The 27,225-nt window shown below is 35.5% G+C and overlaps 1 protein-coding gene across 3 annotated transcripts in view; it reads right to left on the reverse strand.

The window, feature by feature from the left end:
* The window catches only part of EDIL3 (EGF like repeats and discoidin domains 3), a 429,794-nt gene that overhangs the window by 130,790 nt on the left and 271,779 nt on the right, over nt 1–27,225 (reverse strand). For all 3 annotated transcript variants that reach the window (XM_019929732.3, XM_073802274.1, XM_019929733.3), the window contains one exon: nt 24,853–25,034. In XM_019929732.3, the coding sequence (XP_019785291.1) occupies nt 24,853–25,034 (182 nt within the window). The remainder of the gene's footprint in view (nt 1–24,852; nt 25,035–27,225) is intronic.

Genomic DNA, 27,225 nt, shown 5'->3' on the forward strand with positions numbered 1-27,225 from the left:
AATAGTTTGCTGCAGCATAACTGTCACCTAATAAATTTTTCAACATTTTTCTCATATTTAAATAGGAATCTCCTTTTGACACAACATAATCATTCATTAAATGCTACCATGTAAGAAAAATACTTTCTCCATATATGGGCAAACATTAAAAATTGTTCTATTCACTTTAAAATGCCTTTATGATGTCTATAAAATCTTAAGCTCAGTAGAAAGGTACTGTTTCAATGTTCTTGACAAATCGCTATAGAGCTCTCCTCTCCACCAATTACAAATCAGAATAATTTAAATCTGTTATACTATAATATTGTTAATAATTCAGAGACCATTTCCTGAGAAAACCAGAAAATCTTCAGATTCATGTAAGTGATAAGGATGTTCCACTCTCTGATGGGACTATAAGAGTTAACATTTGAAATGGCAGAAGATGTGCTGAAGAAACCAGCGCCTCTAGAATTTTCGTTTTTATATGATTAAAAACAGGTCATACATTTAAAAAGTCAAAAATTGGAACTATGAAAGCAATCATTAAAGAGTTCCCACCCCAGACAAACACTGTGACTCATTAAAAGACCTACAATGTTTTATTTCCCTGGATTTATAGATTTTAAATGTGTTAATGTGTTAAGGGCAATCCTGAATCCTGCATGTAGCCAGTGTCCTTTCAAGCTTCTGAAAGGTTGCTAACATGGCATGGTCCACCTTCCTCTCTATTCTGAGTTTCCTAAGTCTCATCTTCCCTCTCTGATGGTTCTTCCCCAACTAGTGCTCATAAAACGAGTCTCTGTCTTACTCATGTATAAAGAAAATCTGGAATTTGGATGAGTTAAAGAACTGGGGTGAATGGTCCCCAGCCTCTGACTGGCGAGCATATGCCCATGTTTCACTCTTGTAAAGCAAACCTATAAACAACATTTTTGTTTTTAAATTCTGGGCCTGTGGTTCCTTTTTTCTTCAACAGTGCGAAGTGAGTTGACTCATATATCTGATTTTGCTTTTCTCATTTTAATACTTAAACATCAAAATTACTGACATGAATACATTTGATGTCTCATTCTTGTTTGGAGGTACAAATAAAAGAATACTCCCCATGAAGGTAAATTTTACTTACTACTCTTTTATCTCAACTAGTTCTCTAAGGGTGATTTTGTAATTTTAACTGTGAGATTTGGTAAAGGTAACCTCCGAAAGAGACTTTATCTTTATGTTAGGTAAATGAGCACATTGCTATGAAAGAGCCATATTCTTCCACTATCGTAGGTATAGCATTCTTTTTTCAAATGGAGACTCTTCATAGTCTAAATCTTTCTAATATATATAACATAAACAGTGGACACTATAAATCATGTTTCCTCCATTTTGGAAGCCAAATTCCACACTTGATACTGCTGAACGTTCCTTTTTCATTATCTTTTATCTTGTAGATGGCCAAATTATCTCTGCTAGAATTTTAGCTGATGACTAATTTTCTGAAGCTTAAATTATGTAACAATCAAAAAATGAAAATCTGAGTACATGTTTCTCTCTAAGTCATATCAGAAGTGATGTTTTAAAAGATTCCTGTTTGCTCTAATATTTACAAGCTCTGAATATATATCTCAAGGAGCTGGAATTCCAGAGAGTAAATAGCACCCAACTTGGGTGGAATCTACTTTTAGTAGGTATTTGTAATTAAATATCAGTACTGTTTTCATCAAATAAAAAATAACAACCAAAAAGTGACTCATAGAATACCGGTTCAGGGATTATTAGCAATTACTAGGTTTTAGGCTTTTGAGTTCTCCTGTATCTAGCATTATTGGAGTGTGGAATCTGAAATCTACCGGTGAACTTCTCATATTCGTTATGTTAAAATCCATTGGTTTATCTTGCACTTTGAATGGGTCTTTTACCCATGCACGGTTTTGTAAAATCGCACATTGGTCATTTGGAAAATATAGACTCACGGAACTATGTGGACTCTCTAAAAGATTACACATTATACATATAATATCAAAAAGTCACATTCATTAATATCACCACCAATTTCATTAAAAAATCTTAAAACACTGGAAGCTCTCAAGCTCACACTGGCAGTTACATTTTTTCCAAAATTCTAATTTTCCCTTGAAATTTCAAGTTATATCTAGCAACAAATACTGTCAGTTGTTTTCCTTAATGTGGCAGGACTACTTTGTTCATTTTCAAGAAAATATCTGCCAAATATCCAGGTATGAATAGTCATGGTTTGTCAGTTGTTCTCTGAAGTAAACATAATGTTCAAATAAGGAGGGGGTAGTTCAGCCTGCGAATCACACAATCTCCCAAGTGCTTTTCCTCGAGATCATCCTCATAGTTCAGTACTCCGCAGAAGTGCTTTATGTGTGATTCCCATGTCATCACGCAGAATATTAAAGACATGGCCAACATCGGCATTTAATAAAATTAATGATCGTTACTGTTTCATCAAGGACATTCTTAAATGAGCTGGAGTTTTCTTTTTTTTTTTGGCCTCCAGCGTCTGCATAATGGGGGTGAATACAAAGACTACTAGTACAGTTTGATGCTACTGTCTTGATTTGTGCTAAGGCTCCAGCAATTTTACTCACCATTGTTCTGTGGCAACAGTACAATTGTCAACACAGTGAAGATGGCAAAGAAAATCTTATAATTATTATGGAAATAGTGTTGACCTGTGGACTTCCTGGATGGGACTATGGGGGTCCCTGCCTCCACAAGACATATGGGTACTTCAAGTTCAGTTGAGAACTACTGATGTGAAATATACAAGGGGTTATTACAAACACACACACACACACACACACACTCCAAAGAGATGTAAAAAACAACAGAAAACGGAGCAAAGCATATTAAAGGGCAATTCAGAGAAAAGGAAATGCCGAGAGTTAAATTTTCACTATTAATTAAATAAATGCAAATTAAATAAAAAGAGCAATTTATAGTGAACAACGTATAGCCAGAAATGATGAGATAATATCAAGTATTGCTGAAGTATTCTTCTGCTGAGGGCGGGAGTTGTTATTAAAATTAACCTATTCCTGGGTACTCTTCCCCCCACCCTGCAAATTTCTGCATAGGTGCTCAATGAGAAATGCACACACATATTTATTGTAGAATTTTTTATGTTAGCAAAGAAGAGCAGCTTAAGTGACTATCCCTAGAGGAATAGAGATTTAAAATATAAAATATATGTGTGCACATGCATGTGTCTGTGTGTGCTTTTGCACACATACACAAAAGCATACTTTCTGAGAGTCAGAAGTGATGAACTGGATTCATACATAGCCATCTAAAAACATAAGAATGTGGAAAAAAACAGAATGAAATATACACAACACCACTTATGTAAATTGAAAAACAAACACATATACAACATAACATCATGCACTTTCCCATAATTCATCTGTCTAAATCAACCTAGGAAAGGTGAAATGAAAGATTACACATCAACTCTTCTAGGCTGAGTTTCTATAAGAGAAGAGGAATGAGACAGAAGGTGGGGAATGAGTAACAGTGCCAGGAAATAAGGAGGTTCATCCTCAAACCAGTGCTGGCAAAAGATATTCAAAGTGGGGGAAGGGATCATTGGTTCCTCTCATTTCCTCCTCTGTTCTCAAGGAAAAGGACTTAAGTATGGCCATCTGATGTAAGAGTACCATTACATACAAAAGTATTTTCTGAGACTCATTCCCCAGTATAAAATATAGTGCCATAAGCATTTCAAGCATACTTATTGTAAAACATACTTAAAAGTATTTATAGTTGTACTTTAGGCAAAAGCTAGTATTAAATAAGCAATTAGCTTTAAAAGTAGCTTTATGAATAGCTAATTGTTTTTCTCTACCTCAGCCTGGAAGTCGTGATCCATCTAAGTAATGCATTCCAGTGTGGGTCTGACTGGTAGCTGGTATCACTACATAAAAACAATAGGAACATAAAATGTAAAGAAATACAGCTTGCCAAAAGGAACTACTTTCTTATTTTATTAAACTGAAAAAAAAGCTTTCAGTTTTTTAAATGTTGTAATAGTTGGGAAGTGGAAGAGGAAGAATTCCTTTTTGAAGAAAAGGAAACGTTTGCCAATTGAAGATTGGTAAAAGATAAACTGAAGCATATTAAAAATTTTAAGAGTTTATTTGATCAAAAAGTGATTGGAATGGGGTAGCACCAAACAAGAAGTGGTTAAGAGTGTTCCACAAACAGGAGCTTGGGGGAGACTTACAGAGAAGAGGGGGGAGCAAAGCAAAGAAATTATCTGATTAGCTATAGCTTAAGGAGTTGCATCATTTGGGAAAGCCTAGTTGGCTGTTTATGATTGGTTGTCCTTAGGTTTCCAGTTCTTAACCTTGAGGAATTTACAGGCTTAGGTCTGTGCTTGCCTACGTAGGCTGCTAAGGCATTAAAGTCAACTCAGTCTAAAACATATAAACAGCGCATACAACTCAATCTCAAAAACACCAAACAACCCAATCAAAAAATGGGCAGAAAACCTGAATACATAGAAGATATGCAAATGGCTAACAGGCACATGGAAAGATGCTCAACATCACTAATTATTAGAGAAATGCAAATCAAAACAACAATGAGATATCATCTCATACCTGTCAGAATGGCTATCATCAAAATGTCTACAGATAACAAATGCTGCCAAGGATTTGGATAAAAGAGAACCCTTTTGATGGGAATGTAAATTGGTGCAGCCACCATGGAAAACAGTATGGAGGTTCCTCAAAAAACTAAAAATAGAGCCAGCAATTCTACTCTTGGGTGCATTATCTGGAAAAAATGAAAACACTAGTTTGAAAAGATCCATGCGCCCCAATGTTTATAGCAGCACTTTTTATAACAGCCAAGATATGAAAGTAACCCAGTGTCCATCAACAAATAAAGAAGATGTGATATATACAGATATGAATATTACTCAGCCATAAAAAGAATGAAATTCCGCCATTTGCAGTAACATGGACAGACGTAAAGAATGTTATGCTTGATGAACTAAGTCAGACAGAGAAAGACAAATACTGTATGTTTTAACTTATATGTGGAATCTAAAAAATAAAACAAATAAACATATATAGCAAAAGAGAAACAGACTCACAGATATAGAAAACAAACTAGTGGTTACCGGTGGGGAGAGATAAGGAAGGGGGGACATGTTAGAGGTATGGGAATAAGAGATACAAACTATTATGTGTAAAATAGATAAGCTACAAGGATCTATTGTATAACACAGGGAATTATAGCCATTATTTTGTAATAACTTTTAATGGAGTATACACTGTAAAAATACTGAATCACTATTCTGTATACCTGAAACTAATGTAATATTGTAAACCAACTATACTTCAATAAAAAAGGCAAATCAGACTAATGGTCTCCTTGTTTAATTAATTTAATAAGATCAATCAATAAGAGAAATAAATGCCTGATTCATAACTTATTATTAAGAAAATCATATTAAAATCAAACACTTAGTGGTTGTTTACTTCATGATTATTGGGGCACACAATCAGTAGTCTGTGAGTTGCTATGGAAAAAATGCAGATTTGAAGATTAGACAGCATATTACATTAAAGTACTATGTAAATAAATAGTACTTAAATAATGATACCCTATAACAATCATTATGCATACCAGCATTTTAATAATTTGCACAAAATTTATGTAAATTGACCACTAAGTGCTGGTGAAGAGAGATTTTTTTTTTTTTTTTTTTTTGCGGTATGCGGGCCTCTCACTGTTGTGGCCTCTCCCATTGCGGAGCACAGCCTCCGGACGGGCAGGCTCAGCGGCCATGGCTCACGGGCCCAGCCGCTCCGTGGCATGTGGGATCTTCCCGGACCGAGGCACGAACCCGTGTCCCCTGCATCGGCAGGCGGACTCTCAACCACTGCGCCACCAGGGAAGCCCCGAAGAGAGATTTTTAAATTACTAATTTTTCTTTTCCTAATGATGAGGGTTATGGATTATCATATAAATATTAAAACTATCAAGATTAAGTAATGAAAGAACCTATGAGACAGGATGATGTTGATATATGTCCATCATTAGAATTGTTAAAACATAACTTGAGGAATTTGCTGTAACTGTGTATTAGCTATGAACACAATCATGCTTAAACTAAACGAAAAGCACATTTCTTAAGGAAACAATGGCCAAACTACAACCATCTTTTATGAGTAGTTCACTCGAGTATCAGAACTGTCCTTATGTTGAATTAGAAACATTATTTTTTGTGTGGTTATTATAAAGGACATGTGTAATTAGAGAGAATTAGAGCACCCCTGAAATTGTAAATCATCATTATTCATGACACTTTCATCTTAATAGAGATTTTATTTTATGTACTAACATTCTACCTCTGGTGGAGTGGAGATGCAAAAAGACATGCATTCAATTAGCTCCAGGTCTGGAAGTATGAAAAAAAATGTATATATATACACACACACATATGTATACATGTATATGTATATTTGAAAATTCCAGATAACCATTTTATACTGATGGAATTTAAACTTTTAAATTTGTAAATGAGATTTTTTTTTTCTCCACAATATTTTTCATAGTCCACCTCATTTAAGTATGCTTTCACAGGCCACAGTAAGGACAATCCCTCCAGGAGGGCTGTCAGTTGGGCGCTGGCAATACAAATAAGCTTCAGGCAAAAAGAACAGGCAACCATCTCTTTTGAGTGATATGAGAAATAACTTGAGCCTCTGAGGCAGTTCTAAATATCTGGATTGTTCAGATGTCACTTAAGGGGTTAAAAAGAAACAGGAACACTATTACCAAAAGTTTCTAGTTAAAAATTACAGGGAATTAGACTCCCCTGTAATTCACATGATCTTATTAACATAAAGTATTTTTATCGATTGCATCTTTAACATCTTCTGTGGAGACCTGGGTGGTGGGAAGCATCATGAACGTGTCTAAGGAGGAAGACCTCTGGGGTGTGTCAAGATGAAAGGAGTAACTCAGACCAACAGTGCATAAGTTCATGGTTTTGATATGACTGGCCTAGTTATAACAGAACTTCCCTTAAACAACCTCCGTGTCACCAATGACCTGATTCACTAACACTTCATCCCCACTGTTAAACACATACACTGCTCTGCACATCCTGGCACTTTGGCTGGTCTCTGCCAGGCCTATTCTCCTTGTTGCCAGCTGAAACGCACACTAACCGTGAGTCAGTTGTGTTGGATCCTCAACCTGTTTTTTTTTCAAGTTGTGCTTGTTATTTTAATTATGTAATTTGATTAAACATAATTGCTAAATGTGACTGGGAAAGGAGAGGGTTTTTTTTGCCTATGAAAACATGAAATAGCTTTGAAAAACCTCAAAAAGGCAAATTACTGAAAACAATTGATATTATTGGGGAAGTAATTAATACCTAGGGTTCTATGCTTGAATAACTTTGCCAGTATGTTTAAGCAACAAATAAAATAAAAACTGAAATCAATAACGCTTCATGGGTGTGATTCATCTAAGAAACATGAAAAAGAATTTAAATGCTTTTTTCTTTTAATCAGTTTTTATTAACTAATCAATACTTAGTTCTGAAGCTCCAGATAAGAGGGATCCTAAATTGCCCTCCACTGTTCTGAATGCTGGTCAGCCTTTGACATGTGTTCAATTAACCCAACTGTCTTCTTTAAAAAAAAGATGGGACAAGAACACAAGCAAGTAAGCATAAAAACTATAATCTCTTTATGACTCTTTGCACCTGGGAAAATTTCCAGTCAAAGTGAAACACCTCATTCACTACATAGTATGCAACAGAAGGAATTCACACACCATCATGGGTGTAACCTGTTAGTTGTTCCACGAGTCCTGGCATAACAGCTTCCTCTGAATTTCCCCCTATTTCTGAAGAGCCTTCAGTATATTGTACTCTTCTCCCCCTTCTTGGTACTTGCTGTGGCTAGAGTTTCTTCATATCCTCCAGTATTTATATTCAGGAATGAACTGAACTGTGGCTATTTTGTTTAAAGACTTCAATCTGTATATTAAGTTTCATGTAATAGTATATATTAAGGTAGTGGTAGTCCAGAACCCTCATAAATAAAGTTTCATGGTCTGAGGTATGGATTTTAATTCTTGTACTCTGAAATTTAGATTTTTCTTGTCTTTTTCCTGGTTACTTTATATGGCTAGGGCAAGAATTAAAGGAGTCATTGTCTGTAAAAAACCTGGTAATTTGAATGGATTCAGTAAAAAGATGGAAGGAAGGAAGGAGGGAAAGATGGAAGGAAGGAAGGAGAAAAACAGAAACCTCAAAGAAAAGATAGAAGATGGGGAAGAAACAAGAGGAATTAAAAGAGAAAATGATGACATTACATGAGTAGGAACATTAACCTCAATAAAGATACATTAGAAATAATAAAAATAAGGTCACCTCGCTAATCTATATATTTTTAAAGAAGCCTGAGGTGATACCAAAAAGGAAAAAAAAAAATTCTTGATGCACAAGCACAGGAGCAGTGGGTGCGCCATAAAGGGGAGAGGAAAGAGGGAGGCTGTGGGCCAGAGACTGGACTTGCTTAAGTTCCTATAGGTGGCCAATGTCAACAGCAATAGCTCTTAGGCGGATGTGAAGAGGGCAATCACCTGCTCCACCAAGAAAAGAGAGAGGGGGGAGGAGTGAGAGAGGGGGGATAAATTAGCATGTTGAAAAATTTTAAAAAGTTTACCAATTAAAAAAAACCTTCAAGGCAGATGTTAGGAGAGGTGCATTACTTTGTTTTTTTTTTTTAAACTTCATTATTTTATTTTTGGCTGTGTTGGGTCTTCGTTGTTGTGCATGGGCTTTCTCTAGCTGTGGTGAGTGGGGGCTACTCTTTGTTGTGGTCCGTGGGCTTCTCATTGCGGTGGCTTCTCTTGTTGTGGAGCACGGGCTCTAGGCGTGTGAGCTCAGTAGATGTGGCTCACGGACTCTAGAGTGCAGGCTCAGTAGTTGTGGCGCACGGGCTTAGTTGCTCCGCGGCATGTGGGATCTTCCTGGACCAGGGCCCGAACCTGTGTCCCCTGCATTGGCAGGAGGATTCTCCACCACTGTGCCACCAGGGAAGCCCCAGGTGCATTACTTCTAATAGCTGGCTCAGGAACGAGGGGGAGGAATTTCACTTTAAGGTCCACATGAATGCTCTCCTCCACTTCAACCACCTCGCTGAGTGGCCTTCAAAGTGAATGTGACTGAGGACAGTACTGAGGGAATAGGAAAAGTAAAATAACAACTGGATCTTCAATTACTTTAAGTATAGTCTTAGCCAAACCTGAGAATTCCCTGATGTTCATATCCCTAACCAGGACGATGAAGGGTTGGCAGGTAGAGAAGAACGCATTATCCCCTGTGTTCTCTAATTTTTCTTATTTCAGCTTGTTTTTAGCACACAAACAACAATGCCAACAGAACAGTTTCCAAGTTTTGCTATGAGAACACTCTATACCTTTCCCTTCATGAAGATATTATTGGTAGTGTCAGTAAGTGCCCTGAAATTTAAAATGCTGACATGGGATCACTTAAACATCAAGACAGAAACAAAAATCACATAATAAAAACTTAAAAGGTACTTCTGGGAAGCAGAATACTATGATACTCTTCATTTTTATGTACCGTAGGAAAAAGTCTAAGCAAACATATGCTCTAGCAAACAAAGTGGCAAATTTTCTAGGATATTATTTTCTAGCATTGAGCAATATGAATGAATTAACCAAAAAGAGAAATCAGAGGGCTAAACAGAAGGAGTGGAAACCTCTGAGACACAGATGCAGCAGCCATTACCAGGCAATAACTTAGTATTCTATAGTCTTTGTGTACTTCTGGTTTATTTTAATCTACATAAGTACACTCTTCCATCTGTGTTTCAAAAATAAAATTACATAGTTTTAGAAATTAAATTTCATTGTCACATTGGAATATATCAGCAAATATTCTGAATAACCAAACAGACAACATTTCATGGCTTTTTTTGAGAACTTAACTTCATGATTCAAAAACTCTGTTAAAAAAGACAAACCAAATAGTGCTTGGTCGTTTTTCCTTATTATTAAATTGTTACCCTAGACCTAAAGGTAGCTGCTAGGAATGCTATTACCTGAGTTAACCAGATTATCTAATTTCAGACATGCTGAAAGTAAGTTTTTAATATGTCTCCAAAATTGGACGCACACTGGCAATATTCCATAGTCTCTTAAAGTGCTGCCTGATACAAAAGGTTCTTTGCAGTCTATAATGAAGTCTCCCTGGAAGAGGCAAGTAATATCTTTTAATCCTTCTACCTGCTTATACACTTCTATGGTAAGGATTAATTTGTAATTTGCATTGTATTTCTATGGAAAGTATGGGTACTCCACTTAAATGTATAATTATCTTTAAATAAAATATGGAAGGTAAAATGCTCTAAGCTGTTTGAACATTTTGAATCCCTTTATGAGCAAGTAAATTCTGAAATTTGAAGTCAGAGGTTTTCACAACAAACCAACATCTGGGACTGGACTTGTTGAGTTTGGGACTTATTATTAGGTGTTGGGAGAATGATGGTGCTATGGGAACACTGGAAAGATGAGAAACAAAGAGAAGCAAAAGCCTGCAGTCGCAAGTCCTGTACTGCATGTCTTTAAGATGTGCATACAGACCCCTCCTTTCTAGGTGATGATCAGTGGTAAGAACCACTAAGACCCAAAATTGCTTGCCTCCACCAAGAGGTATTAGAAGGAACAACAGAAATTCTGTTTCTTTAGGGTAGGAGAAGATCACTGTACTTAAAATGTTTGTCTTCTGAAAACCCATGCTGGAAAACTGGTTGTGCCACTGTGCTTCCTAACATGGCCTTGGGCAAGGTTCTTAACCTTCCTGAACCAGAATTTCTTTATCTGTACAATGGTAATGAGATGCTATCTAACTCACAGGGTCTTCTGAGTATTAAAGGTGATGTTGACCCTTAGGTGCCTGGCATCTTTAGGGATTCTTTGATTGTTTGCTATCAGTACCATTCTTTCCAGGAAAGAGGTAAGTTGAATTTCTCCTTTACAAATGTAGGAAAACAACAAAAATAAGAAAATGATTCTTTAATTCACACTGATCAGGCATATTAGACTCCATTTCTTTAACTTTTACTTTTCAAAGTGCTTTTATACATATTACATTATTTCTTTGCTCTTTATATTAACCCTAAGAAATAAATTGTATACTTCTGGTCTCCCATATGGGCCAAGATGGGAAGATGATGGGGGAATTTTGGTCATCTATGCTCCCTTAGAAGTAAGGAGACAAATACACAAAGGGCAAAGGTAAGCACAGAAAAAACTCTACTCCCCACACAGCACTCTTGTCCAACATGGACTCCTTGATAAGGTAGAAAGATAATATTTTTACATGTTTTCAAAGAAACACAGTTTCACCACTACCAAAAAAATCTGCATAGCAAAACATTAAAATATTTCAAATTTAGGAGGAAGAAAATAGAATACACCTCATTATTTTAAAATAATAATTTTGCTGAACAGATGTTGGCAATGAGACAATCTTTAAAAGATGTAATGACTGTATTGTTCGTAAACTTTTGTTCCACTTCCCCTAACTAAATACTATAAAACAATTTGATCTAACATTTTCGAAACCTTGAATTAATTATTTTTAAACGGAAAAATATCATTTTTTAATTTTTGTAATTTCATTAGAGTGTGACTGGAATTTAGAAAACGAGTTATTTTTTAATGGTCAAGGACTACACATACTAACCACTGACCAGATTTATGCCTATAAAAATTACATCCATAACTCTAGCTTTACAGTTCATTTTACGACCCATTATTCTAAGATTCATATGATTTAAAAAGTGACATAAAATTTCTGATGACAAAATACTATAATCATGTTATTAGGACATTCAAAATAAAGCAAAGTACATTACACTTGACTTTTTTTTTTTTTGGTAGCTTGACCTGTAGATTTTCTCCAGTCTTAGATCACTTCTTCGTTTTCAAACCTTCAGTGGTTTGCCTACCCACCACCAAATTAAAACATGCACATCTTTCACTCTGGCATGCACTAATTCCTACCATGTCATTGCAACTTATATTTTCAGCTGCACTTCTGATTATTTAATGGATTTAATTTGTCCCACATGTCTATAATTTACAAACATGATGATAGAGACAGTGGGAAATGGAGACAGAAAAGATCTTTGGACATGTAATCTAAAGAGGAAAACCACAAAATTAACTGTAATTCGAAGCAGAATGTTACAAATGATAAAGGGACATATGGGTTGTTATGGACATAAAGAGAAAATATCAATTAATAGTGACTGGAAACAGAAAACTAGGTCTAGAAAGGTCAAGCTGCCTCCCCAAAGTCACATGCCAGGATTGAATGGTCATCTCAGACCCAGAGGAGAGCAAGAGAGGTAGCCCAGGAGGTGGAGCCCTCACTAAGCTAATGAGGGTCTGGCGAGGCTGGACAAAAAGGTAATTCTTCTGTTGTTATGTCTGTCTATCTGGAAGGCCCCTTTCATCTATTGGAGCAGTTTGAAAGCTTATCTGCTCTTTAAGTCTCCTTTTAAATAGCTTCCTTTGCACTTACATGTAACACTTAAAAAATATTATTATGACACTAATACATTTGGCCTTGGATCTAATATTGAATATGCTATTTTCAGAATCATATTAGGTAAGATTCAGTTCAGATGTGAGTGACAAAAGCCCAAATTAACAGTGGCTTAAATAAGAAAGAATTTAGCTTCTCCCTTGTGTAAACATGTGACTAGGCAGAAGGGGCTGATATAGCAGGGCCCCGGGTGCCTTCTATCTTGTTGCCACTGTATGTAACCCTGACCTCATGGTCCAAGATGGTGGCATCTGAGTTTCTGGCAGCAGGATGAAGAAAGGGATAAGAGGGGAGAAGAGGGCATGTGGGTGTAACCTCTCAAGGAAGATTCACAGAAACCACACTGTGATGCTTTTGCTTATATGCCTTGGGCCCTTTGTGAATCACAAGGCTACACCTAGTGGAAAGGGAGGTTGGGAAATATAGCCTAAAAGACTATATTTTTATATAGAATATACAGAATAGTACACTGAATAAGATATATAATCTTATACAGAATAAGACTATATTCTGAGGTAAAACATGCTTATTAGCTAGTAATCCTCTTGCTATGGAAATAGGCAAAAAGGATGTTGGGAGACAGTTAAAAGTCTTGGCTACAACTCTCAATATATATTTGTTAAATGAGTGAGAATGTACATTTCTTAATCACTTGCTGTACGGTAATATGTGACAACATCCATTATAAAATATTCACAACAATCTTAAAAAGCCACTCTATTTTTGTTACCACTTTATATATAAAGAAGTTATATCTTAGAGTGGTTAAGTAATTTTATCCAAAGTGACAGTGGCCAGTTGAATCCAGAACCACTGATCTTGAACACCATATTGCTTTACCATAGAATATAACCGCTTATGCAAATGTGTTTTACTTGTGTTAGATTTATAGGTAATGTGGCTTATCTTCACACTATTTATTAATTCACTTAATAAATACTGAGCAAATAAAAATTGTTCTAGGTCTTGGGGATACCGATTATGATAGCATATTTTTTCTTATTTATTAAAGGTTTAGTCACTGGGATTGGTGAGAATACAAAGTGAGCCAACAGACAGTCCCTCTACCCTCATGCAGCTTACTTAATAATCTCTCATATAGTCTTTAATTATAAGCAATGAGCAAAAAAGAATAAGAAGTTATAAGAACATATATTATGAGAACTGTATCTAGTCTAGGGTGAAGAGCTGAGTCAGGGAAGGCTTCCTTGATAAACTTGCCTCTAGAAGAGAAATTGGCACATGGGAAATGCTCAGTGAAAATACTGAATGAATGAATGATTGAATTTGTTAATTAAAAGGGAGTTGGAGGTCACTCTGGAAGATGTTTTTGCCAAGCTTGGGAAGTAGAAGGGAATACCCTTCAAGAAGTCCCATGTGGCTGGAACTCAATAAATTCTCCCCACTTCCCAGAGCACATCGTTGAGTTCAATTATTCGTTGAATTAAATCAAACAGCTTTTTTTTTCCCTCTCAAATGTCCACACAATGAAGTAAACATTTTTTGCATAAGATCATCTGAAATGTTTTCTTTACTTAAATAAGCTCCACATAGGCTCAGAAAACGTGTCTATTGCCCAAATAGTTCTCTGCAAATAGGAGCTGCTAAATAAATACTGATTCATCTACAGCAGATTGGAAACTAAGGAAAACATTCTAAAAAATTTGTAGTGTACTCTTCTTTCAACATTTACATACATCTTTCCAAATCTGGGTTAATGCTCCTAAGAGAAGAAAAGCTAAGATCCATTGGCAATATCAAAATGTCCTATTTGTTGTTTTGTTTTACAAGATAATCACTTGAAAGAACTTCTTGAAAGCTACCATTATGTAAAAATACTGGCTCAGGTTGGGCTCCTGCTAGGAAAACTAAGAAAAATTTACATCTGCTTTTGAAACTCAGCACTCACTCTAATAGCGGTGCTAATGATAGTAACTAAGGAGACCTGAGTTTAACATAGCTTTCTTTTTAATCTGAAAAATGAAAATATAGCCTATTATTATAAACTCAGAGAAGAATACTTCAAACTTAAAGTAGCATTAAACATATAATACAAGCAAAAATCTGACAGCCCATTTGTGGGCAAAAAAAAAAGGAGATCTTTGTTATTTTTTCAAGAACCAAAATAACAACAAAATAAAACAATCTACGCTAAGTACACCAATGTTAAGTTGAAACAGCTACTATTCTAATGAAATATATCAATTTTGGGGAAAACAGCAGCAGCCACAGCAATAACAACATTAAAAACAAATACATGGAGAAAATGTAACCAACATATAGTACAGGAATGAAATGTCCTGAAAAAGGTGTTAATGTGTAGAATGAATACACTTATTCCCAAGCTCAAAGTTCAGCTCTTTTCTTCCAAAGGGTCCTGTGCAATGGTGCTCCCAGGTAAGCTATGGTCTTATACACTGTTTTGATGAAAATGGAAATAGAAGAGAGAGAGACTTTTTCACCTCTGTGGGAGGATACTCTGTTTTAGAGTTCTCATCTGTCCCCTCAAAAATCTATTTCAACTCTATGTGGACAGGCGTGGCCTTGTGACTCAAAGTGGCCAGTGGTAATAAGGAAGCGTGTCACTTGGCAGTGGTGTCCACTTGATCCACTTCTACTCTCTATACAGAGCAAACTCACTTTTCCAGCTTTATACTGGATATTATTTTCTCTAGGTAAATCACCGAGCCCCAAAATATATGCAACATTTTCCAATCAGACCAACTCCTTTTCCTGATTTCTACATTTCTGTTAATGGTACCAAAATCATGCTCAGGCTCAAAACCCTGGAATTTAATTTGTCTTACTTTTTTCCTCCCTCCCCTCCCATAACACACAGTTGAATCAGTTGTCAGTGATGCACCCTCAAACCCTCTCACAGTTTGATCTTTTATTTTTATTTCAACAGCTGCCAGTCTCATTCAGGTCCTCCTCTGGGCAGTTAGCCATAAAAGCCTCTCAACTGCTGTGCCTGCTCCTAGACTCGCCTCTGCATTAAACACAGCATTTATTCAATAAAATTGTACTAAAAGCCTCGTTAGCACTAGGCTTTGTGTTGTATACACATAACACGCACCACACCACTGACATGCCACCTTCCTAAACTCTAGTTCTGACAGTATTAATAACCTGCTGAAAACTCTTCAATAACCATCAAGTGCCACCTTCATCCAGTATTGATGTATTTCACCTTCTGATGTCTCCTTACCTTTGCAGACCCTTATCCTCTTATTCCGCACCCTCCCACCCACCCCCGCCCACCCCCACATGTACCCAAATTTTCAGTATAGTAAACCAGTCCCTGTGGTACCTTGAGTTCCCTCCATCTCCTCTGTGACTCTGTTCATCCTGTTCCTTCCATCTGGAATAAGCTCTTCAATGTCATCCTCAAAAATGGTGAACATACTAAATTCACCTTTAATAATTAAAATGTAAATGGCTTTTTGATGTTTTCATTATACTCTGGTTGCGTAGAGAATAAGTATTTCTTCCTTAAAGACTCCTAAGACCCAGCTGAGGTTTTAAAAATAAAACATTTAAAGCCTGGTCTTCCAGAGATGTGGCTATTTTACGACCCTTTTACTATTTAATTGTGACTTAATTATTGAAGGCCTCACGTCATAGGCAAAAATCCTTTGAAAACGATTAAGCATTACTATTTCCAGTTCATGGAGGAATGGGGATTCCACTTAAGGCAGACAACTCATACAGGCAGGTTAATAATAAAACATCACCAAAGCAGCTTAAGTCGTTAGGTCTTAGAATTGTGATGTCTTGATGCCATCCATTACTTTAAAATATCCCACACTGATGTCTCATTTGGAAGAACAATATACTATTCTCCAACATCTTTATTCAATTAAGTTGCTTCTAATAGTGAAAGGGGCACATTCAAGGAGAAGTATATCTCTCTTGCTAGACTGTGAGCTCCATCAGGGTAGTGATTACTACATTTTTTCCTAAGGATCTCCACTATCACAATCCACCTGAGGTGTCTGCTCATTATGTAGTCCCCTGGGTTCCAACTCTGACCTATGAATTCAGGAACTCTAAGGATGGGGGCCATATTTAAAAAGCCCTCCAGGTAATTTTTATGTAGTTGACACTTGAGAACTACTGCCCCAGCCTAGAGGTGCACTGCTTGCTTACGGGCAGATATAAATTTTATAAAATACAATAGCTACTTTATAAAGCTTTAAGAAAATCCAAGACTCCCCCCATACCCACTACCAGTGCCCACCCCGTACCTCCAAAAATAAATAAATAAATAAATAAAAGGGCACTTCCAAGAGCTTTCAAAGTAAGGATAGTACAGAGGTTAGGAATGGCTTAGCGCTGGCCTCTCACACAAGCTGTCTGTGTTTAAATCCCAACCATGCAATTTACTAGATTAGTCAATTTGGACAATTTATCGTTCCGTGCCTAGATGTCCCTATCTGACTAATGGGTATAAGAACAATACCAATTACACGGAATTACGGATTCAATATACACGAAGTAGTTGAAACAGCATATAGTGCTAGCTGTTAGATTATTTTCAAGCTAATACATAATGGTATGGATAGTGAGACTCAGCTGGATCCAAAGTACAAGTGACTAGAGTAACTTTTTCTGCACTTAAATCTAACCATATTCAGTTAGTTTTAAACAGCAACCAAATCCCCCAAATTGAAATGGTTTCAAATTAATTACTGTCTCAAAAAACTAAAGCTTTCAGAATCAGGCCAAGTGGCTTGGTACTTGGTCACATTTTCAACACAAGGAGGTTTTCAGTGAGGCCTTGGGGCAGAATAAATTTGTTCAGTGTCTACAGTGGAAATAAGGGTTTCCTTCAGCTCAGTCCAAATAGTAATCCCACTAGTTCTCAGACGATAAACATAAAGAGACAATCAAACCTTTAGCTCAGACTCTCACTTTTCCCCTTGCTTCTCGGCCTTTCTACCCCCACTAAGGACTCAGGACAGGCTGCCAGCAGACCTCCTCTGCCCTTGCAGGAGGTGCTGCTGCAGCCCTTTCAGAACGAACTGTTGCATTGGAGGCAGTAGCTGATGCGGACTCATAAGCAAAATCTCCCATGGGCAGGTCTCATAAGCACAGTTAACACCTTGGATTGAAGCTGGATCCACAGGCACGGCAGACTGACGTTCACGAGAGCGTTTGGTAACATCGGAGAAAAGTTACTAGAAACTCTGAAGGATGATAGGAACTTAGGGTTCTGTCTCCTTTAGTCCTAAGTGCCATAAATTGGGATATATAGCCCAGAGGCTGCCCAGATGGTTGCGAGATTTGAAGAGGGAACCAGAGTAAGTTTGCCATGAAGGTTATCAAGGTAGATTGGAAAACCAAGAGATATTAAACTTTGAATGTTTTGTTTTTTCCATGACAGAGAGTTATTTTCAATCAATTCAGATGATCTCCATTTCAATCTACCAGTATCATAAACTAAAAAAAAAAAAAAAAAAAAAAAAAAATCACTCTGGTAATATTCATGAGACATTGGGAACTAAACGAACCACAAGACATTTAAAATCTCAACCTTTGGGCTTCCCTGGTAGCGCAGTGGTTGAGGGTCCGCCTGCCGATGCAGGAGACACAGGTTCGTGCCCCGGTCTGGGAAGTTCCCACATGCCGCGGAGCTGCTGGGTCCATGAGCCGTGGCCACTGAGCCTGCGCGTCCGGAGCCTGCGCGTCCGGAGCCTGCGCGTCCGGAGCCTGTGCTCCGCAACGGGAGAAGCCACAACAGTGAGAGGCCCGCGTACCGCAAAAAAAAAAAAAACTCAACCTTTGTAAATACAGAAGATAAGTTGGAAATGTTTTCCTCATGGCCAAAATGTATAGCAAGTACGTATAATGAAAAAGTCTTTTATATATGAGTGCTTTACTGAATTATCCACTAACAGTTTAATAGATGCTAAAAATTGTGTTAAAACAACTCCCTGTAACTCTTCATATTCTATATTTTATGAATAATACTAATACATTTTGTTGGGGTTTTTTTGACATTTCTGTAAGGGCAAAAATCACATAGCATAAGCTTGGGAAATACTAGTACTTTAACTGTTTCTCTATGGTAAATTAATCTTAGAGACTAAGAGAGACATTAAAATAATATGATTATTTTGACAACGGTAATGTCTAAAGTTTTAAACTCTGGTGGTGTGATTATAATAACAAACTTATAAAAATTTTGCAAGAAGTTAAAATAGACGTTTTTTCTTTAACATTTCTGGAACAGAACATAACCAGGATAGGAGAAGATGAAAATTTTGGTGTTTGGCACTCCGGGTTTAATTAGCAGACTTCCTGGCAAAAACCTTACAAATATTACCCATGCTCATCTAACGTTGCATATAAAAGTGGTATGCAGTGGTTACGGAGGAAAGTATGGGCCACTGGAATTACAGAATGCTTCATTCCTCTGCTGCCCAGATGCGTGAGGAATTCCTTATATCGTGGAGAGATGTAGCACATATGGCACCAATGGGATCATGCTTAGAGGGCACAATTCACATGTAAGTATATAACAGCTGAACACAGAGATGAGCTAAGTTGTTTGGACATTCTCAGTACCACTCAGTGCAGTATGATTACCATGTGAAAACAACCAATATCTCTCTCCGATCTGTTTTGTTCAGCAGTCTCTTTTCTTCTATCAATTATCTGCATCTATCCAACACAGTTGTTTTTTTTTTTAATTCAAGGTGCTATGGAAATAGACTTAAATCAGGTGTAATACTAACTCTCAAGTGATATAGGAGAAAGGTAAACAAAGACCCTTTTATGTTAAGTATATTAGCTGCTATGATTGAAATACATAGTTGGCAGAGTGGGAAAAAAGGACAGTGTAGTAGTCACTTATGGCTTTGGAGATAAAAAGCAGGAATTTCAGGAATCACTTTATCGAAAAGGCAACAAAGGAGCTGAATCTAAAGGTTGGTAGATGGTCAATAGAAAAACCATGAAGTGTATGTGCCTAACCACAACAGCAGCAAACAGCCAGGTGAAATTGAGCAACAGCAAGAAATCCAGGTCAATGAGGTCTTGGGTGCTGAAAGAGAGGAAGCAGCTTAGAGGAAAAAGAGATTCCCAATGCAGCTTCTTTTATATTAGAGGCAATTGCTATCTGGTTAGTCATCTATTCCATAGCTCAGAGAATCTGGAGTTAAGATCCAAAACACATCCATTAAAGCAAATAAGCAAGCAATATGCACTAGTATTAGTATAAATGTGGTAAATGACCAAATAATTAGAGACTAACTATATTTATTGTCAATATTATATATTGATAATATATTTATTATCAATATATTTATTTATCAATAAATATATTGATAAATATATTATATCAATATATTTCAGTAAAGATGCATCATGCCATTTTTACTTAATGCTAAGTGCCTTTTTGTTTTTAAACATTAAAAAGTAACATTTTTTAAAAGCATACACAACTGTGTAGAAGCTCACTTCTAATAAATAACTTAAAGGAAAATAGTAATTTTCCATACAAGATTACTATTTGAAACAAAGATGATTATTAATATTAATTAATTAATTAAAATTAATTAATATTAATGTCTAGATATAATTAACCTTAGAGAGATGTTTAGTATGAATGGGAGTGTATCTGAGAATGTAGCTTTTTTCAGGAAAAAACAGGCTAAAACATATTCTACTTGAATGAAGAAATAGTAAAGACAGATTCGATTCTGTGCAATTCAGGTTCTGTAACTAGAAAACAACCTGGAAAAAAATCAACTTTTTAATTTTATGATTTTAAAAACGGTTTTTGTGTTTCAAGGAGCTCCAGGTGCCTATAAGTACCAAAAAAGTCTTCAAACATATTATATATAGGCTTTTGAAATGAAATATATGATTACTCTATTTTTTGCAGCATTTTAAATACCTTGTTCACAAAGTTTAAAAAACCCCACCACATATGAAATTTATATTCCAGAAATGTGAACTTGTAACATAACTTGTGCTCACATAAGTCTCTTTTGGGTCCATGTATTCCACACTAACTATTATTTTGTTTAAAATGCAAAAGTCAGATGGTCTTGCTTTTGGGTATTTAAACTTTTCTAACAAAGAAGAATCTAATAGCCATTTAAGAACACTAACTGTTGAAAATACTTAAAGACTTTATTATGACTAATGAATAATGACTACTTAGGAATTGCTGCTAAAGGGAGGATGCACTTCTGACTAGGATATACAACATGGTTCTGCCTCCCTCTAGTTTACAGACTTTTTGCGGGTCACATAATTCCTACTATTCTTCCTCATTTTTCTTCGCTGTCGTTTCCTCTCCTTCCACCCATGCAGTTATCACTACTTGCAGTTCCAACAACAGTGTGATCAGATCATCAAGCAAAAGTGTTTTTTGCATTTTATTTATTTATTTTTAATGTATCTCAGGCAGTACAAAACCAGGCTTTATGAGCTGATGAACCCTGTTTTTACAGTACAGTCTGAGGATGACCTGCAATAAATAGGTCTGTGGGACAATCCAGAAGTTTTTATTTTTATCCAGTGACCTATGTGATTCCTAGGTACATTAAAGTTTGAGAAATAACTACCCCCCCACCTCCCACTAAACTCTGTGGGATATAGAAAAGGAACATATTAAGTTCATGTTCACATTTTCTAAAAGGGTAATGAATTATTTAAAATAGAAAGATCAAGATCTATTTTTCTGTGATAAAATACCAGCACTGAAACAACTACTAGTAAATTAATTTTCAAAGGAAGATTATGGCTTTGCCTTAATATACCCATCAAATAGATCAGCATATAATAATATATCTATGTAATATATAGTGTAATGGGAATTTCTCTCCTTTCATATTCTATAAATATGCCAAACCAGTTTTTAGTTTAACAAAAGCTCGATTAAAAATTGACTGTTTGGATATAATAAAATATTATGGTTCAAATAGAATGGTTAGCAGATGATGTAAGACCAGGCTACACATGTTATACTATTATGTTTGCTTACTTTTCTATATTCTAGATTGAAAGCATTGTGAAGGCAAATACTATCTTTTTTCTAGTGCCCAGTAGAGAACAGACCACAGGGTAGACATTCATTTAGTAAATGTTTGTTGAACGTATGAATAAATAAATGCCTGGAAATCCAATGTATATGCATCCCAGAAAGAACATATACAAACAAAACCACCTTGGAAATTTAAAAAAAAAAAAAAAAAAAAAAAACAATAAATGAAAACTACATGTAGCTATAAAAAAAGAAGAGAAAAATAACAGGAATAGAAAATATTTATCTTTTAAAATAAATAATAAATAATCATCCTGGCTGATCTGATTCAGTGAGCAAAGTTCCCAGAAGGTTTAGATAAGCTTTTAATTTTTATATATTACAAGGCATATTTCCATAATTCTGCAAAGCTGTTATTTCTGACATATCAGTCAAAAACGAAATTGATATTCCAGGGTGCTAATGACCCAGTTACTGTTGAAGGTGGTGGTTATTTATTACTTGGAAAAAAATCTGGGTGAGGAAATAAAGGTCAGAAAAACTTGAAAAAAAATAAGAAAAAAAAAACTTTTTGTTTAACTGAATTTACTGTACTAACCCCTCAAATTCAGGACTAATTAAGAATATTGTGGTACTATCCATAATTGCATGCTGAGTGTGTAAATTTAAAAATGGCCATTTCAATTTTCATTTCATCAAGACAAGGAAGAAAATGAAATTGAACACTAATTAGGGCATGTGTCTCATACACCTGAAAGATTAGAGGAATACTGTGCTCATTATAAGTGAGTTTAAGTAAAGTACTCAAATGTTTCATTTGAAGGACTGAATATAAATAAAAGAATTAAATGACAAGGGAAATTACTAATGCTCAAACAAAGAATATTTGGTACATATTTAGACTTCCCAGAGCCTCCTAGATACGGTTTTCCTTTAAGAAAGGGATACACGTTTTCTTTTTAGAAAAATAACTTAGAAAATAAGATGTTATTAGAGAATATAATAACATAATACTCTGAACACAATCATGAAGTACGTATTGAATAACAATGGTGAGTTTTTAGTTTTCCTCCCATCATATGCAAGATTTCCTCATCTAATATAAACCCTTCTATTTTACTTTTACTTGTTTTTCTCTAAGAGTTCATTATCATCTTTACACCAAAAGAAAAATAATAATAACCATAGCAATAATAGTAAAAGACTGCCCTTAAAAGACGTATTTAATTATTCTACTTAGGTTGATAAAGTTATATTTAATCTAAGTTCCTCTAAGAGTCTACCACTGTCCTGTTTCACTGAGGTTATTTCTACCTATAATCACTGGGATAAAGAAAACTTAAAATTCATTCACACTCTGAAAGACTTCTGCATAGTGTTAAGTAGGCAATAAACCGTGACAAAATAAATGAAAAATCAGGATATAAAACAATCATAAGGTGTTTCTCAGAGAAAAAAACTGCCAAAGTGTGTTATTTATGGTTTATTGAAATAGGAAATCACTGACGCTCACAAACAATTTGTCAAATAGAAACCCTGATGCAAACTTGTGACATCATCTCTCAGTTGCTCTACAATTTCTGCTATGAATCATAATTTCTAAAGTTTTATCATGACCTCAATTCTATAAATACATTTCATAAGGTCAACTTAAAGAATGGTCTCTGGAATGATTTTTAGCAAATAGAACACAAGTATTTTTTGTTGTTTTGTGTTTATTTAAAACTTAACTGGAACTTCATTAGTCTATGATCAAAACTGTAAAAAGGTGCCATTTCCACTCTCTGGAATTTTCTTTGTGCATGTGGCTGTAGATTAGAAAAATCACGTGCAACTTAAGAAGGAACTTCTGCAAATGCATGCAAATTAAATTCATAAAACAAAACAAGAATATCAGGCAACCACATGGAGCCATATAGATAAAAGAAATGTATATAGGATATGTAAAACTTCATAAGAAATCTGAGCAAAGATATATCTGAAGGAGGTTTTGGCCCTGTTTTGAAAGTACTACAGAAATCATACTACTTGGCTGTAAATCAATTTCCCTTTCTATTAACTGCGTATAAAGCAGTCTCTATCTTCTGCTATAACATCACATCATGGATTCCTATCTTAAAAATTACCTCGGACTCAAACTATGTAGTCAACAGATAAAACAGATCAGCTACCTAAACAAATCAAAATTCTCTAATAACTCCCTATTCCAATGAATAAAGCCAAAACCTTTTGGTATTCATAAATCCTACAGTGTGCTGAACTCGCAAACTAAATTTGAATGCATTCCTCTAGCAACCTAAACACAGGTCATGATTTTCTACATGGCGTTGCCCAGGTTCTCACCTAGCATCTTGGATCATGCTGTTCCCTTGATATCTGGTCTCTACTGAAAGCCATCTTCCAAGCCCTATCTTAAAAGCTATCTTCCAGTGAGGCTTTCTCATGATAATTAATTACTTCCTCCTCTGACCCCAGTGTATACTGGATTTTCCCTCTCTTCAGCACACATCAATGACTTGTTAGATGTTGTTAACATGCTCCCCACCAACAGAGGTATAATCTTTCACAGAAATCATAGTTTGATTACTTTTTCTGTCTCCAAATAGGTAGTTTCCTGTCTCACTTCAGCTAAGGGCTCGAAAAGTATTTAAGTAGATAAAATATAAGATGCAGGCATTACTACCCTCCATCACATCTTTGGGAAATCACTTAGTCTCTTGGTATGGCATTGTTTTCTCATGTTTAAAAAAAAAATAGCTGACTGATGCTAATAAATAATAGAGTATGAATTGAAACACACTCAGCTATTGAAAGAGGGTTCTAAAGACATTTGAGGTATTATCATAATCCATTGCATATTCTATATTTGCACATATGGAACTACTTAAGACAGAGAAGGAAAAGACACAATTTTTATACTCTTGAAGTATCCAAAGTTGCTACTAAATGTTAACACAGTACTAAGGAACACATGGCATATGTAAAAACCTCCCTCTTTGATATGTACCTTAAGATTGTGATATTTATAACCCAAGAATTTTAACATTTTTAACCCTCTTAATGCACTTTCCAATGGAATGTGCATGTTTCCCACAGTTTCAGAGTTTATAGTCCATTTGGACTCTAGCTAAATCATCCTTTCCTCTGTGACCATGCAGAAAAGTCACACTTTGGACCCTCACTATCTTCTTTGTGAAATGACTCTGGTCATTCCTTGCCAGTAACCTTGTTCCATCCCATCTGTTACCTGAATCCATGGCCATCTGTCATTTTCTGCAGCTGTCCAGGCATTTATAAGCCCCTTCTTATTAAGACGTGCATAGTAGGGATACCATTTCTGGAGTCCAAAAAGAGCTCGGTGGGTAGATGAAGCTGTGATTTGCTGATTTGAAATGATTCCACCTTCAATTCCCAATGGGCCCGAGCATTCTGGGAACAAATGAGGAAAAAAGTTTGAATGTATTAGAAATAATCCATATCAAAATATGGCTATTAGATTTGATGGGAGATATTTTTAAAGTGATTTCAACGTGGACCATCATGCCATTCAAGCCCCTCGGAATTTACAGATTTGTTACTGATCACTACATGAAGGAAATAATTCTTTTTTTTTTTTTTTTTTTCTTTTTGCGGTATGCGGGCCTCTCACTGTTGTGGCCTCTCCCGTTGCGGAGCACAGGCTCCAGGATGCACAGGCTCAGCAACCATGGCTCACAGGCCCAGCCGCTCCGCGGCATGTGGGATCCTCCCGGACCGGGGCACAAACTCGTGCCCCCTGCATCGGCAGGCGGACTCTCAACCACTGCGCCACCAGGGAAGCCCAGGAAATAATTCTTGCTCTCATGCCACTCTCTTCTTCCTTTGCTTTGAATGTGGCACCTGAACAGACATGTCCTTTCTACACTGTGATTCTGCGTTATGTACTGTTATCCTTTGCTGATCACGTTAACAAAAGTGTAATGTCCTTAAAAGGTCTCTCATATTTTATATTCCCATTAGCATGCCCCACAAATCATAATTCCTCAATAAATATCTGTTGATCCATTATTTCTTGACTAGCCTACATCTGAGGTTTGTATCAAAATCATTTTCATACTGACTTAGCATTTCCCACTTCTATAAATTTTTTAAGTTAAATTTTTATAACCACTGTCAGTTATGCTTCCACAAAAAGGGCAATGTGTAAATCTGTCAACATTTAAAATTATTATAATAATAACTTGTGATATGTTATAAGTAACAGGAAATATGTAGACAAATTATTTTTATAGAGTAAGAAAGTAAGCACTCAGACATTACATAGAGCAGTATAAATACCACTCAGTAAATCAAGATATTAAAATATTTACATTTCAAAATCCACAACTCTACCAATTGGGATTTTACACAGACATTTTAGCTTTTTTCTTTTATTGTTCTTTAAATATGCAACTTGGAAATTCAAGGTAAATTTCCTAATAAAAATTTTAAATACTAAGAGTAAAGCATAATATACTCAAATAATATGTTCTCAGATACCAAAAGTGTTTAGATTTTAAGATTAGAAATGAAGGTAAATCAATCTAAAAATTATATATGTACTATATATCATATGCATTCGAATTTCTTAATTATCTCCTAAAATTTCACCAGAAAGTACATTTATTGTGAATTCAGTTTTGAAAATTCAGAACAAGTAATATGATATAATAAAAAGTAATACCTAGTTTTCTTAATTTCATTAACATTTCATATACTACATTCAACTTATTGCAAAATTAGATTTGTAAAATACATATGATAATTCTATTATAAAATACACTATAACATACTAGAATTCCTGAAAATATGAAAGGAGCATACTGCTGTTATTAAATGTTAGTGTATGTAAGTCAACTTGATCAGTGATTGCTACCAAGCATATTTTAGATTTTAATTACTATTGAAGTCTAATGATTGTCAGTAATTAAATGTTTACACTCAGATTGAGACTGAAAATATGAAAGGAAGAACTTTGCCACTGGAGTATAATATTTTAAAAAGTTACAAAGATGTTTCTCACTGGTAACCATTTTTTCACTAAGTGTAAGCATGTTTCTTTTTTCTATTCCAAACTCAGATAATAAGTAGTTCTAAGCACATTACTTACTAACATTTCCCCAATGAATTTAAAACCTTTAAACACTTTTTATAAAAACAAAAATGTGTGGATAAGTAATCATCTTAATCAGTTGTTATTAGTAAAGATGACATTAATACAGCAAAAATTGCATCTCTGTGATTGACAGCTGATAAATCATTCACTTGATGTTAAATTTAAGTAGTAAGATCTTTTCTAAAGAATTGTATTTAGAACTCTTTAGCACTTTATAAAGGTGCGCTATATCATTTTGAAGTCATTAAATTAAGAAGCCATTTGTTTTTAGAGTAGCAGTATTAGAAGCCAACGATAATAATCTGATTTCCACATTCCTAAAAAATTAACGTTGAAAACTCAAATGTTGAGTCTTTGGCCTCTTGCTTTGCTTTGCATTTCAAACTTCAAGATCTTTACAGATTTCATAAAATCACTAAGAAACTTTCATGATGCTCTTTGATTTTAAGCAACTGCAGGAGCCTGGCTTTTTAAGAAAATTGCCAT

Source organism: Tursiops truncatus, chromosome 3, assembly GCF_011762595.2.
Source record: "Tursiops truncatus isolate mTurTru1 chromosome 3, mTurTru1.mat.Y, whole genome shotgun sequence".
Taxonomy (NCBI): domain Eukaryota; kingdom Metazoa; phylum Chordata; class Mammalia; order Artiodactyla; family Delphinidae; genus Tursiops; species Tursiops truncatus.